General features: G+C 37.3%; 1 protein-coding gene across 1 annotated transcript; it reads left to right on the top strand.

Annotated features, from left to right (window-relative positions):
* The first annotated feature begins 1,757 nt into the window (after nt 1-1,757).
* On the top strand, nt 1,758-14,816 carry slc25a23b (solute carrier family 25 member 23b). Its single transcript, XM_067375170.1, has 10 exons — nt 1,758-2,295; nt 6,023-6,146; nt 7,202-7,289; nt 7,479-7,590; nt 7,698-7,856; nt 9,152-9,298; nt 9,405-9,518; nt 10,643-10,810; nt 12,991-13,141; nt 13,263-14,816. Exons 1-10 carry the CDS (start codon nt 2,095-2,097, stop codon nt 13,442-13,444), a joined length of 1,446 nt encoding a protein of 481 aa, XP_067231271.1. The 5' UTR covers nt 1,758-2,094; the 3' UTR covers nt 13,445-14,816.
* Nucleotides 14,817-15,062: the final 246 nt, after the last annotated feature.

The following is a 15,062-nucleotide window of genomic DNA, read 5'->3' on the forward strand; positions in this document are numbered from 1 at the left end:
CCCAGCTGTTTGCGCCCTAGGCGACCGCCTTGCTTGCCTATGCCTAGAAACGGCACTGTATATATATATATATATATATGTATGTATATATGTATGTATATGTATATATATATATATATATATATATATATATATCGAGAGTTTAATATAGATTAATATAGATATAGATATATCGAGAGATTAACCCTTTCGCACGTAAGTTTCAAATATTCTGTCTGACCCCCCAGCGTGAGTTTTTTGAAGCAACCGTTATTTAGAACGTATCACTTTATGGTTTCCATGGTGACGCGTCATTGCTTGTTATGTGGCACACCGCAGCACTGTATGAATGATGATCTGCTTTCATTTGATTTTTCCTTTTTTATTCAAAATATTCTCAAATTTGTTAACTATAGCATGAAATATCTAATATTCAGATTGCCAAATATGTGCAAGTGGATGTGTTTTGCTGTTTAAACACCTTTATAACGATCGCGTTAGTTGAGCCATATGAGCGATGGGCGCGCGCAGCCATGTTAGTTTGCACCACGCAGAGAATCGGATCTGTTGGATTTACAACCCGTGAATTTATCCACTTCTCCCGAAATACATGAAAGTAAGTGTGCCGGTGAACTGGGGAAGAATAGAGTAAGCTTTTAAGTTACTTTCACAATGTGTATCTGATATGAATTAAACGTGTTGTCAAGTTATAATGGAAAGGGTTGTTATTTCCGCTTCTATAGACATCATTGTGTATTTTACAAACTCTAAATATATTGTTTTGTTAGTACTCATGTGTATTTAAATGTCTGAAACCTGAAATGAACATTATTTGGTTGAAAACACTGCATATATGTGATATATGAAAAGCGCTGCGTGTGTCCGTCTCTGGTTTAGCGCCAGTTAAAGCGCGCACGCACATTTGAATTTGGCAGTTGATCACGTAATGCACTGAACGTTCTAATCACACCGGTGTGATCGTACGCTCCTGGGGCCAGCCAAGACTGATCACACCGGTGTGATCGTACGCGTCAAAGGGTTAATTATGTTGATCAGAAGAGAGAAAGATGTGTAATTTGTCGTCACTCCCTCAGAAGTTATAGAAACACCTAAACAGCAGCATTCTGTAGACTAATTTAATGGCAAAATGTACGCTTATTATATTTTGGCGTTTTAACAGTGTTTACAAGACAATGTTTTAAAAACCACAAAAGTACAAAATATAAAGTTCAATACGCGCTCCCGAGATCTTTCACCTGAAAAGGTTACTATAGCAACACACGCTGCTGAAGCGCTGTCAGTTAGGAATGAGTCTATTGTAATTAATTATCAGTGATCACTCTTTATATTAAACCTGTAATCTAAAAAAGTAACGTTAGACTAGTATCGAAATGCGCCACAAGATTTTCGCGACGCACGAGACGAACTAATCCAGTAGAAACAGAGCGACTTGAAGCCAGTGAATAATGTGCACTGACTGCACGAGGCAGGCAATCAATGACAACATACATATCGCTCCTTAATAGAGTCGGGACACCCAGCCCTTATCCTGCGATTTGTGCAGCGGAGACTCGCGTTCATTCTGCATACCACAGAGAGGAGCGATAAAATGAGCAAAAGACGCGAATTGTGAGCAGTAATTAAGCGTTTATATGCGAATCTCTCCGTCGCACTAAGATGCGGTATAACTAACCGGTGCGGGCGGCGCGCGCGCTCTTGATGTCATCTGAGACCAGAACAGGACAATTGCCGAGTTGATGAACCTGTGCTGAGAGACAGAAGCGATGGGATTATTATTCTAGCCAGAGGGGCAGAGGTTTAATACTTCCTGGATTAACTCTGTCGTAATTGGAGCGGCTACAGACAGAAGAGCAACGCGCTGCTGATATTGTGCGCCCGTTTCAACGCTTGACGCTCTGGCGGGACTCTGACAGGTGAACGAGGCTATATATTACATTCAGCAGTTTTTTATTTACCTCAATCCACAAATCCTCAAAGTGGTCTTTGCTGAAGAAGCAGCAGCTGTATTTGAGAGGTAGGATGCTGATCCACTACCTAACACAGCTCTGATTCTCGAGAACACATTTGGACCGTATTCACCGCCAGCTGTTTCATATGGGCGAAGCGAGAACTCGGTTCCCTTCGTGTTGGACATGGGCTCGCTGTCAGGATAACAGTGTGTCCGATCCAGAGCGGGAGAAACGATGGGCCGAACTGTTCGATCAGCTGGACCTAAATAAAGATGGGAGGATCGATGTGAATGAGCTGCGCACCGGATTAACCTCATGGGGGATCCTTCGCAGTGAGGTAGACGAGGTAGGTCGCTCGGGATGTCAGAGTTGCTCATGTTCATTTCTGTGAGCTGTGATGTTGTGATGAACTGAAAACACCTGAAAGCTCAGCATATCATATTTTGTTTTTGATAAATCCACACAAGAACTTATGCTTACTTTCAGCAGGAGTGAAACTTGCTCAGCGTAATGCTGCTGTGTCCTCGACCAAGGACAAACGATCCCGTGTAATTTATTTAAGAGTTAGACTTTCCACGTTGCAATATTGACAAACCTCCAGACTAATTTCGTTGCTTATGTTAGGTGACCTGAAAGTTAAGGCAGGGCGAGATGTGACGCCATTAGTTAAGGTTCTCCACCAGGGGTCCAGGGTCAAAATACAATAAATAAAAAAAATAAATAAATCAATAGGCATTGAATAATCTTGTAAACTGAAATCATATTTATATTTATTTTCCCCCAGTAACTTGTTTTAAATGAAGAACATACAGAACTTCTGGAATACAGAACATGCAATCACAAAATGAATTATGGTTAATTAATTCACAAGTAACTTTATCATAATTATCTCAGTGTAGATAATTGAATATTGTTTTGGACAACAAGGGGCCATCGAGTCAAAAAGGTTGATAACTATACACATGTTCAAAAATAAGAAGTGTAAACTGCGCTGACCAGATGCAGAAAGCTGAATATACACAGTAAAATCTCCAGAGTTAAAGGGATAGTTCACCCAAAAATGAAAATTTGAGGTTTATCTGCTTACCCCCAGGGCATCCAAGATGTAGATGACTTTTTTTCTTCAGTCGAACACAAATTATGATTTTTAACTGCAACCGCTGCCGTCTGTCAGTCAAATAATAGCAGTGATTGGGAACTTGAACAATAAGAGTCGAAAAAACTTCCATAGACAAATCCAAATTAAACCCTGCGGCTCGTGACGGCACATTGATGTCCTAAGACACGAAACGAACGATTTGTGCGAGAAACCGAACAGTATTTATATAATTTTTTACCTCTAATACACCACTATGTCCAACTCCGTTCAGCTTCCGGCTAGTGAGGTCTGATCGCGCTCTGACAACGGAAGTGATGTCTCGCGCTCATTGAAGTATATGGGCGAGACATCACTTCCGTCTTCAGAACGCGTTTTTTGACCTCACTAACAGGAAGCTGAACGCAGTTGGACATAGTGGTGTATTAGAGGTAAAAAATTATATAAATAATGTTCGGTTTCTCGCACAAACCGATCGTTTCGTGTCTTAGGACATCAATGTGTGGTCACGAGCCGCAGGTTTTAATTTTGATTTGTCTAAGCAAGTTTTATTTACTGTTATAGTTGAAGTTCCCATCTACTGCTATTATTTGACTGACAGACGGCAGCGGTTGCAGTTAAAAATCATAATTTGCGTTCAACTGAAGAAAAAAAGTCACCTACATCTTGGATGCCCTGGGGGTAAGCAGATAAACATCAAATTTTCATTTTTGGGTGAACTATCCCTTTAAATCAGCTCTGCTCAGAGTTTAACACTCTCTAAATAGTTTATGAGATAATTAAGCAATTAATAAGGCCGTGACTGAAGTCAGTTGTAGTTTTTGGTTTTCTCTTTTCTTCAGTGATTCTGCTTATTAACAGCAGGTGTTCATCACTAATGCACAATCATCACTTAATTAATTGTTTAATTATCTCATAAACTTTAACTCTGATTCAGTGTTATTTTAACACTATTTAGAGAGGGACCATATGTACTCTGAGCAGAATTGATTTAACTGGAGATTTTGCTGTGTGTATGTATATAAATATGTATATATATATATATATATATAGAGAGAGAGAGAGAGAGAGAGAGAGAGAGAGAGTTTATAATGCACACAATTTCAACATCCATGTCTGTTAAAGGTGGGGTATCCATTTGGACATTGTTGATATTTGAAATCAACCCAAACCAACCCACCCCTCTCTTCATTGCTCTACCTCCAAAACTCACCCTCCAATCCTAACCACCCTGCTCCGAGTCGGTCTCGATCCCCGGCCCGATCGCTGCTGGTATGCGAAGCGAGTGCACTATCAATGACGCTAAACACTGCATTCTCTAGCAGTCGTCAGTGTGCAGTGTTTTACCTGCACAGCTCTCACTATCTGGCCACTGTTACACACGCAATGCGAGTGGATGTCTGTTTATCACAGCTGACGCGCAACAAAATGATGCTTCATGAAAAATAAAGTGCAGCTGATGAACGAATGACAAGGAAGCACAAAATATGAACGTACAGCACACAAGAGTAAATACAAGGGTTTGTTGTTAGTCGCTAACAGCACAGCAGCTCCAGTCAATCAAAACCCAGTGTTACTTACAAGTGTAGTGGAATCAAAGCAGCCTCCACATCTGTTTTCAGGCCTTCCCGCTTAGCTCTCTCTAGCGCTGGAAAGCTTTTCTAATATAAGCGTGGGTCCTAAAGTGCTTGCCCAGTCATAAACCTTCATTCCAGTGATATTCTTTTGAGCTCTTTTGTATTATGTCTCTTCATCTCTCTTTCTGCGTTTTTTTTCTTTTCAAATCTCCCTCTTTCATCATTCTGTCTCCATGACCGTCATACGCCCAATAATGTTGATTGGTTAGACGTTTGTTGTTGGTATCGACCCTACTAATTTCCAAACAGTGTTTTTGAAAAATGACATACCCCACCTTTAATCTTACACTATTGGCTTTGTGGTCTAATACAGCACTTGTTTTTAATATTAATTCATACATTTTAGGCAGAGGTTGTACATTTAAAGAAAACAAAAACATTTTAATATAGCAGACAAATATGAGATCATTTTATCAACATTTGAGGCACATGCATGGTGCAAAATAGCAGAGCTACATATGTTGAAACAAAAAGTGTTACAACACTCCCAGTGTCCCTTAATCTTTCAGAAAGTAGTGTCACAGGTGTCCAATCATATGACACAAATAGCAGAAATAAATCTGCACCACTGTGTTAGACTGCTTGAGTGCACTTGATCAACACACTGATTTGGGAAAGATTTTGAAATATTGCCAATTTATTCACTGATAATCTTTTTGTATGGTCTGTATAGTTGAATTGGTTCCACTGAAACCACCTACAAGAGTGCAGTTTGTTGATTTGATACAAGCAGAAGAACAATAATCACTGGTTGGCATTTCAACTTGAGTTGAGAACATGCAAAACACAAATTATAGTGCACCAACATTTACATTTTCACTCCTGTTGTAAACAGTCTTGTTCTTGCCAAAGCGAACAGTGCATACAGTATGTTGTGTTGTGGCGATTACTTCAGCAGGTAGCTAAGGATACAGATCGAGTCCTAAGATGAAACCATGAAAGTGCCATTAAGAACATAACTTGGAGACTCCAAGTTTCCTTGGGAAGAGCAACACTGAGTGCCAGTGGTATGTCTGTGCTGTTGGGTTGTGTGACTGTGTTAGTCATGTGCTGTGATGTAAGAGGTGAGATTAGCTCTAGTTCACAATGTGTTTGCGATCGGAGCTGCCAGACTTATGGCAGGGCTTTGCACACAAACAGTAACCTTGCATCTGTAAGCTCAGAGCAATGCTTCTTTCACTCTCTCTCTCTCTTTGCTTTCTGTTAGTTTTTCTCTTTGTTACTCATTCTACATAGGCATGGGCACAGAAGCAGTGTTAAATTAAGTTTACATATAACTCCTCCATCAAACCCTCACATTCTTGCCCTTAACTGCACTTTCCACCTCCTCCACCCCTCAGATTGTACGTGTGAGTGACACCAATCATGACGGCCAGCTGGACATCGAGGAGTTCACACGGTATCTGCGCACACATGAGAAAGAGCTCCGACTTATGTTCCGCAGCCTGGACCGCAACAACGATGGTCTGCATTATACTCTCACACATTATAATATGACATTATACACATTATAATGTAACTGCAACCTCATAATACTTCACTGAAAATGCAGATTTCCTTTTTGCACAATTGCTTTTAAAGTGTTTAGATAACTTTTGTGTTTCTCTGTCTAGTATGTGTCCTCATAGTAGTATTTTAAAGTCTGGGGTTAGAAAGACTTTTTATTTTTGAGAGAGAGAGAGAAATTAAGGTAACACTTTATTTTGATGGTCCACTTTAAACATTCTACTAACTATAAGTAACTTTGCAACTACATGTCAACTAACTCTCATTAGAGTATTAGTAGACAAAATATTTACTAACACCTTATTTTGATGCTCCCCTACAGACATTCTACTGACTATATGTAACTTTTCAAGTATGTCAATTTATTCTACTAAGCCAAAACCCTAACCCTAACCTAATAGTCCATTAATACTCTAATGAGAGTTAGCTGACATGTAGGTGCAAATTAATTTGATTTAGCTGATATGTAACTAATATGTAACAGTTGCTTATAGTAAATAGTACATCTTAAGTGTACTATTGAAATAAAGTGTAAATAAGTTGTCTATTTTAAACAAATGCTGTTCTTTTTAACTTTCTGTTTGTCAAAGAATCCAAAAATGTATCACAGTTTTCACAAAAATATTAAGCAGCATAATTGCTTTCATCACTGATAATGATAAGAAATGTTTCTTGAGCAGCAAATCATCATATTAGAATGATTTCTCAAGGATCATGTGACACTGAAGACTGGAGTAATGATGCTGAAAATTCAGCTTTGACATCACAGGAATGAATTACATTTTAAAATATATTAAAATAGAAAATGGTTATTTTAAATTGTAATAATATTTCACAATTTTACTGTATTTTTAAAAAAAATTTATTTACTGTATTTCAGCCTTGGTGAGCATAAGAGACCTCTTTCAAAAACATTAAAACATATCTTACTGACCCCAAATTTTGAACAATAGTATATCCTCTGTTGTCCATAAAGTACATAGAATAAGCATTAAAGTATTTTATGAATTCAGGTCACATAGATGTTGCAGAAATTCAGCTCTCCTTGCGCAGCCTTGGAGTGAATGTATCCACAGAGCAGGCCTCCAGAATCCTTCAAAGGTTAGAGCGCTTCAGCTTTTCACAAAACTGCTTAATCAATGCCATGTTCACATCTACCTCCCACTCTGGCTGTGCTTTCAGAGGACTTTAAGATGTTTCTATGAAACCCACATGTGTTGAGTCACACATAGTTTCATTGGGCATAGAAAAGGCTTGTTTTAACTATTCTATATTCTTTTTGTGTGTCAGCATAGACAGAGATGGCACCATGACCATTGACTGGAATGAGTGGCGGGACCATTTCCTGTTTAACCCCTTGCACAACATGGAGGACATTGCCCACTACTGGAAACACTCTCTGGTTTACTTCCAGCTCTTTTCAGAAATTAGATTGTAGGCTTGATATTCATAGATATTTTAGAATGCAAACTTCAACTGTCTTTTGAATCTATAAAGTATGCGTTTCAGATGTTGGACATTGGAGAGCAACTGACTGTGCCAGATGAGTTTTCGGAGAAAGAGCGCCGTTCAGGTGTGGTGTGGAGACAGTTGGTGGCCGGGGCAATGGCAGGAGCCGTTTCGCGAACAGGAACTGCTCCTCTGGATCGTCTTAAAGTTTTCCTTCAGGTTCAGTCAGTTCTTAAAGTGGCCATATTATGCCCTTTTACAAAGTCTTGATTTTATTTTTGAGGTCTACTAGAATAGGTTTTCATGCTTGAATGTTATACATTAATGAACACATTTTTTTCATATATTTTACCTTGTTGCAACAGCTCTCATCCCAGTCTGTCAGCAACACTCTGTTTAGTTCCTGTCTTTATGAAGCCTTTCCTTACGAAAAGCACAATGCGCTCTGATTGGTCAGCTGGACCAGTTTGTTGTGATTGGTCAAATGCTTCGAAAGTTTTTCAAAAATGACAATCCCCTTACAATAACCTCCAGTTTCGACATACTACTAACGCAACTCAACCAGGCCTTGTGCAGGAATTATTTAGATGAGCGATATTCTGATGTGTACGTTCCCGGAAGAAAACTCAACACTACAATGGAGGCGTTTGAGGGAGTTCAGAAACAGTACTGATTTAGAGAATAACTGTCCTCCAGACTGTCCTCCAAAAAAAAAAAAACTACCCTATAGGTCGTTTTTCAAGCACCTTATTACGACCTATATTTACGTTTTAAAGTCATGCGCCCTCTAGCTGGCATAATAATAATGACAGTGTCGTGTTACGTCTGTCGTCATGAAATGACGTATGACTGTTGTTACCAATCAAAATGCGCGTTCATTTAAATGCAATGTGTGGACTTTTTACTCCATTTTTCCTATTTCCATTTAGCAAAACTCATTTTTTATTAACGACTACACCCAGCCCATCCCTAAACCTACCCTTAGTGATTTATAGTGCATATACACTTTATGAGCAAATGCGTTCCCTGGGATCAAACCCACGATCGCATGATCGCATATTGTTATATATTGCAACACTCTGCCAATTGAGCGACGTGAAACATGAAATATGACGCAGATAAAAGGAAACAATGCATTAAAATGAAAGTGTCCTGTTGTCAATAGGGGCACAACTTTAGTAAACGCTCCTATGGGTCGTATTTGAGGGAAGTGCCAAATGACCTATATGGTCGTATTGGTTGGAGAACATGTTGATAACTCCCTTTGTAGTGACTTTGTGCTTTGCAGACCTTTTTTATGCTCAAACAGCAACATTACTCACTAAAGAAAGTTGAAAATGTAAAAAAGCATAATAGGTCCTCTTTAAAATTGTTAGAATTATGTTTTATTGTCTCTGTGAATTGTTGTTGTATCAAAGAAACTCAACAGAAATAAATCTTACATTGGCAGTTCTGTTGTGAAAAGTACAGTACTCATAATGAAACAGAGTGTGAACTGAGTGGGTTTTCCACAGGTCCACGGCTCCAGTGGTGTGAGTTTGTTGGGTGGCTTGCGTGGAATGGTGAAGGAGGGAGGACTGAGGTCTCTTTGGAGAGGCAACGGCATCAACGTGCTTAAAATTGCCCCAGAGTCAGCTATCAAATTCATGGCTTATGAGCAGGTAGACAAACCAGAATATAGTAGCTAAACATTTAAATGTTACAGCCACTCTGTTTTTAGTGGCATATTTTCTAATGTTAGTAAACAATTTTATATGCCTTGTGTAGATCAAACGGCTGATCAGAGGCAATAAGGAAGGTGGTTCTCTAAGGGTTCAAGAACGCTTCATTGCTGGCTCACTGGCTGGAGCTACAGCTCAAACCATCATCTACCCCATGGAGGTAAGAGAAGAGGAGGACGTTTCACTTTTCAGCTTTACAAGTACTGTAACCACAGACCTGTTTTCACTCACAAATCAAAAACAGGCATTCTAAAAACCATTAGGATTTCCTGAGGGAATCCTTGGCAAATTAGCCTTCTGGGTTGGTCTACTAACTGACGTCAAGATTAAATAGCTCTATAAAGATAAGACCTGAAGAATTCAGTTGCTTTACTTTTGAACTTATCGTTTTTTTTTATCATAAGCACTTCTACATAAATTGTAGTAGTATAGATACAGTTTCTACAAAAATATTACACTATTTTTTTATATCGGTAACGATAAGAAATGTTTCAAGAGTGCTAAATCAGAATATCAGAATGATTTCTGAAGGATCATGTGACACTGAAGACTGGAGTAATGATGCTGAAAATTGAGCTTTGGCACACAGGAATGAATTACATTTTAAAATATATTCTGATAGAAATCTTATTTTACTACAGAAAAACTCATATTTTGGATTTTAATAGAAAACATTTAGAGGGAAAGTTTTAAAAGTATAACCACAGTACTTTATATGCATACTTTTCATTAAATGTGTAATATACTAATATTGATATCTGGATTATTTGGATTATCAAATTAAATCTTGTATTTGACCTCGAACATTCCTTTAATGGTCTTATACATATAATGTCTGACTGTAGTAGTAATGTCTCAAGTAGTGTAGTTTTTACAGCTGCTAATGTAAAGTACAAACGCCAGAATCATGTAACAAGGGAAGTTGTTTAACAAAGCTGTTCCTAATTGCTGTTTGCCTGTTTACTCATGTTGTTCTAAATGTTAAAAGAGTTGAAAATGAGCTGAGCCTAGCTGACAACTACAGATACAGATTGTCTTTCTATTCCGGGTGTGCTTGAATGCAGAAAACAAGTTTCTTTTCTGGCATCTGATATATATTTATTTAATGAGGCAGATCAGTATCACATTTTGGAAGCCAAATCCTCCATTTATTTATTTAGAGATCTTGACTAGAGCTGCTGAAAGGAGTTTCAGCAGCTCAAAGTTACTAGTGACCTCCAAACTTATATTTCTCAATATTTTTTTTCTTTCTATAATTTTACTCTGATTGTTCTTGTTTCCCAGGTGATGAAGACACGTCTAACCCTCCGAAAGACAGGACAGTATTCTGGCATGGCAGACTGTGCCAAACAGATACTACGTAAAGAAGGAGTGCGCGCGTTTTACAAAGGCTATTTGCCCAACACACTTGGCATCATCCCTTATGCTGGCATTGATCTGGCTGTCTATGAGGTGTGTGTGCGTATTTTAACACATTTAAGTGTTTGCGAATGCCGGCTGCCACTGACAGGCTGTGGGTATTCATCATTCTCAGTTGCCATGGTTGGTAAAATAAATATATATTATGTATTTTACGTTGCTGTGTTCTATGGTCTCTTCCTAACAACTCACAGGTCTTTTTTTTTTAAGGTGATTGTCTTGTCATTGTTTACCATGTGGCAAAAAAATAGAGAAAAAGAAAAATGTTTTATTTGGCCAAGAACGCAATTAAATTAATTATAAGTGACAGTGAAGACATTTATAATATTACAAAAAGATTACAATTTTAAAATAAATGCTGTTCTTATGAAAATTCTATCAAAGAGTCCTGAAAAAATGTATCATTTTTAAAAAAAAATTAAACAGCACAAATCAATAATATTAGGATGATTTCGGAAAGATCATGTGAAGACTAGAGTAATTATGCTTATAATTTAGCTTTGCATATATATATATATATATATATATGGTCAGGTCAAAGTGTCTGAATAATTTTAGGTTCCAAATTTTTATCAATTTTACTGGTAGTCCACTGTATGAAGAATTTTTGGGTATAATATGTCACAGTTTACTTTATTTTGCTATCCTCACTTACATAAGTTAACTATATATATATATATATATATATATATATATATATATATATATATATATATATATATATATATATATATATATATATATTTAGTACAATATAAATATATTTAGACTGAAAATATTTTTTGAAAAATTGCCAAAAATATGAGGAAATATAATTATGTAAAAAGTATTAAAAAAATAAATTGATGTAACAGGCTGTAAGGGGTAATCTGAGTTTCTGTTTGGGGTGGGTTTGTCATGTGTTGTAGTTCTGTGTCCTTGTTTTCAGTTCATTTCTATGGTTTTTCATTGTTTGATTATCAGTTACACCTGTCATTCATTTCATTGATTAGTTTGTCTGTTTATTTAAAGGTGCCATCGAACGTCTTTTCAAAAGATGTAATATAAGTCTAAGGTGTCCCCTGAATGTATCTGTGGAGTTTCAGCTTTTTTTTTTTAATTTTGGGGCATCATTAAATATGAGCCGATTTATGCTGCGCGGCCCCTTTAAATCTTGTGCTTTCTGCCCATGGAGCTCGCGTTTGCCTTAAACAGTGCCTAAACAAAGTTTACACAGCTAATATAACCCTCAAATGGATCTTAACAAGATGTTCATCATGCATGCAACATGCATGCGTCGGATTATGTGAGTATATATCCTGTTATACTGTTTACGTTTGATTCTGAATGAGTTTGAGGCTGTGCTCTGTGGCTAACGGCTAATGCTACACTGTTGGAGAGATTTATAAAGAATGAAGTTGTGTTTATGAATTATACAGACTGCAAGTGTATAAAAATGAAAATAGCAACGGCTCTTGTCTCCGTGAATACAGTAATAAACAATGGTAACTTTAACCACATTTAACAGTACATTAGCAACATGCTAATGAAACATTTAGAAAGACAATTTACAAATATCACTAAAAATATAATGTTATCATGGATCATGTCAGTTATTATTGCTCCATCTGCCATTTTTCGCTGTTGTTCTTGTTTGCTTACCTAGTCTGATGATTCAGCTGTGCAGATCCACACGTTAATACTGCCTGCCCTTGTGTAATCTCTTTCATAATGTTGGGAACATGGGCTGGCATATACAAATATCGGGGTCATACATATTAATGATCCCGACTGTTACGTACCAGTCGGTGTTATGTTGAGATTCGCCTGTTCTTCGGAGGTCTTTTAATCAAATGAGATTTATATAAGAAGGAGGAAACAATGGAGTTTGAGACTCACTGTATGTCATTTCCATGTACTGAACTCTTGTTATTCAACTATGCCGAGGTAAATTCAATTTTTCATTCAAGGGCAGCTTTAAGCACAGTGTTTCTTTCAGTTCATTGTCTGTTCTCATCACATTGTTCTGGTTGTTCCATTCATGTTTTTTGAGTAATATGTGGTCAGAGTATTTTGTTTTGAGTTTGTATTTAATAAATCTAAAACTGCTGTGAATAGATCCAGCCCTTTATTTTGTTTTGTTTGCAACCGAGCGCGACACAGATAACATCCATTATGTATCGATAACATCTATATTAACAATATATTTTTTGTATTTTCTGTTATTTTGACAGACTCTAAAGAATGCTTGGCTACAGCGGTACTGCATGGGCTCGGCTGATCCTGGGGTTTTAGTGCTTCTCGGATGCGGCACTGTGTCCAGCACATGTGGGCAACTGGCTAGTTACCCGCTGTCTTTAATCCGCACACGCATGCAGGCTCAGGGTGAGTGAGATGAAATGCATTCACATAATCCTTATTTTATATAATTCTATAATTTTATGAAACCCAATTATTTTAAATGCAAATTAAAATATAATCTCACTCCCCCCTTTCTTCTGGATAGCCTCAGCAGATGGCACTCCACAGCTGACAATGGTTGGCCAGTTCAAGCACATTGTGTCCCATGAAGGCATTTCTGGACTTTACCGTGGCATTGCCCCCAATTTCCTCAAAGTCATTCCTGCTGTTAGCATCTCTTATGTGGTTTATGAGCACATGAAGAAAGCACTGGGAGTGAGATCCTAAGGTAGAATCAAAGTGAAAAAGAGAGAGAGAGAACCTGTATTAATAAAAGGAACATTAGGGAGGCACAGAGGACCCCTAGAGAACAGGATAAGGAAGGCATAGTCAATGAATGACCTAAAAACCTACTCTACATTGTACACAATCACATTCCCATTGTAATTTATACTTCAAATAAGATGAAAAAACAGTTTAGGCTGAGGCAACCATTAAGAACAATGGCTGTATTGAGAGTATGTTTCTCTGTGTCTGGCAGCTTGGAGATCTCAGGTTTATTGTGCACTATAAACAGCTTCTTAACTTCAAAGGTGAACACACATAGTACTTCATTTTACATGGAATGGAATGTCATTGGCATGATTATACATGTGGGGTAATACTAATAGGTAAAGAAAGACATCTAATGACAGAGAATGATGGTGAAATGGTAGGCCTATAGCAGTATTATATATATATTTTTTAAATGACAACCAAAGTTTCCCTCCTAAAATTGACCAAAACATTGAAGAAGGTGTTTTAATGTACTCTGGGGCATGGAATATTTTAAATATTCTCTTCTGACTCTGATGTTTTATAACATTTACGAATGAGTGATAAATTGTAAAGCATGATTCTGCAGGGATATACATTATTGTATGACTCATATTTTTGTAAAGGTCAGTGAGAGTTAAGCATGTTATATGCTGCAATTTAATCATCATGGATTTGCACTCTTGAAATGATTGTGGATTTTATATCTTCATCATGACATCTCTGCTGCTTTGCTTTTTACAACTTTAGCCTTTTCTGATATTTCAGGCCTCATTATTGGGTAGAGTAAAATACAGGATTTAGTGTTAAAATAAAGTAAGTGATATTACTGCCTTGAACAACTTGCAAGTGGAGCATAAAACAAGGGCATTAGATGAGATGGGGACAGGGCCGTCGCTAGAGGGGAGAAAGGTGGTGGCGACAACAACCGGATGGGGAGTTTGTCAGTAAAGTTGTGCATTAGAGTCGGATGTTTTGTGTTTATTAAGGAATGTGCTGTTGTGAATGCTAAAAAATAGTTTTTTAATCTGCACAAAGGGCTTTTGCATGATGTCTATGTCACAAGTTGCATGTTTTACAGGGTTTAAGAGCTCTGATTGTCCATATCAGAAATATGCAAAGCACTGTTATATTTAAAGCTGACAAGAAGTGCATGTTTATTTAACATAATAAAACTTGACTGCTGTTACCAGATTCTGTATATCAGAAACAAATACGAACTACATGCTAGTAGATTGCAGGACTAGACTACAAATAACAAAGTCATTTGTTTGGTTCTATAATGAATGAACAGAATTATAATTTCTGTATCACATGTTATTTTATAGCCTATAGGGGGGGTTCAGGAGGCCCTGGTTTGCTGCATCTAATGCAGATTTATCAGAATATTCAAATGCCTGCCTTTTTAATTTTTTTTTTTTTTTTTTTTTTTTTTTAATATGATGTATGGTTTTAGATATAAATACTGTTTGAATGTAGTAATTTGAGAAATACATTTATAACTTGACTTAGAAAATAATTACCTCTGCAAATGGAATTTTTTGTTTGATAGTTTTTTGCTTGAATGTATTGCATTAAGAGTAGTGTGCCT

This window comes from Chanodichthys erythropterus, chromosome 3 (assembly GCF_024489055.1).
Source record: "Chanodichthys erythropterus isolate Z2021 chromosome 3, ASM2448905v1, whole genome shotgun sequence".
Taxonomy (NCBI): domain Eukaryota; kingdom Metazoa; phylum Chordata; class Actinopteri; order Cypriniformes; family Xenocyprididae; genus Chanodichthys; species Chanodichthys erythropterus.

What these genes read in the sequence shown, in the direction of transcription:
- slc25a23b (XM_067375170.1), top strand. Translation starts at nt 2,095, where the DNA reads ATGGGCGAAGCGAGAACTCGGTTCCCTTCGTGTTGGACATGGGCTCGC. An exon ending in TTCGCAGTGAGGTAGACGAG is followed by an intron (nt 2,296 to 6,022) that starts GTAGGTCGCTCG and finishes TCCACCCCTCAG; the next exon opens with ATTGTACGTGTGAGTGACAC. An exon ending in AATTCATGGCTTATGAGCAG is followed by an intron (nt 9,299 to 9,404) that starts GTAGACAAACCA and finishes TGCCTTGTGTAG; the next exon opens with ATCAAACGGCTGATCAGAGG.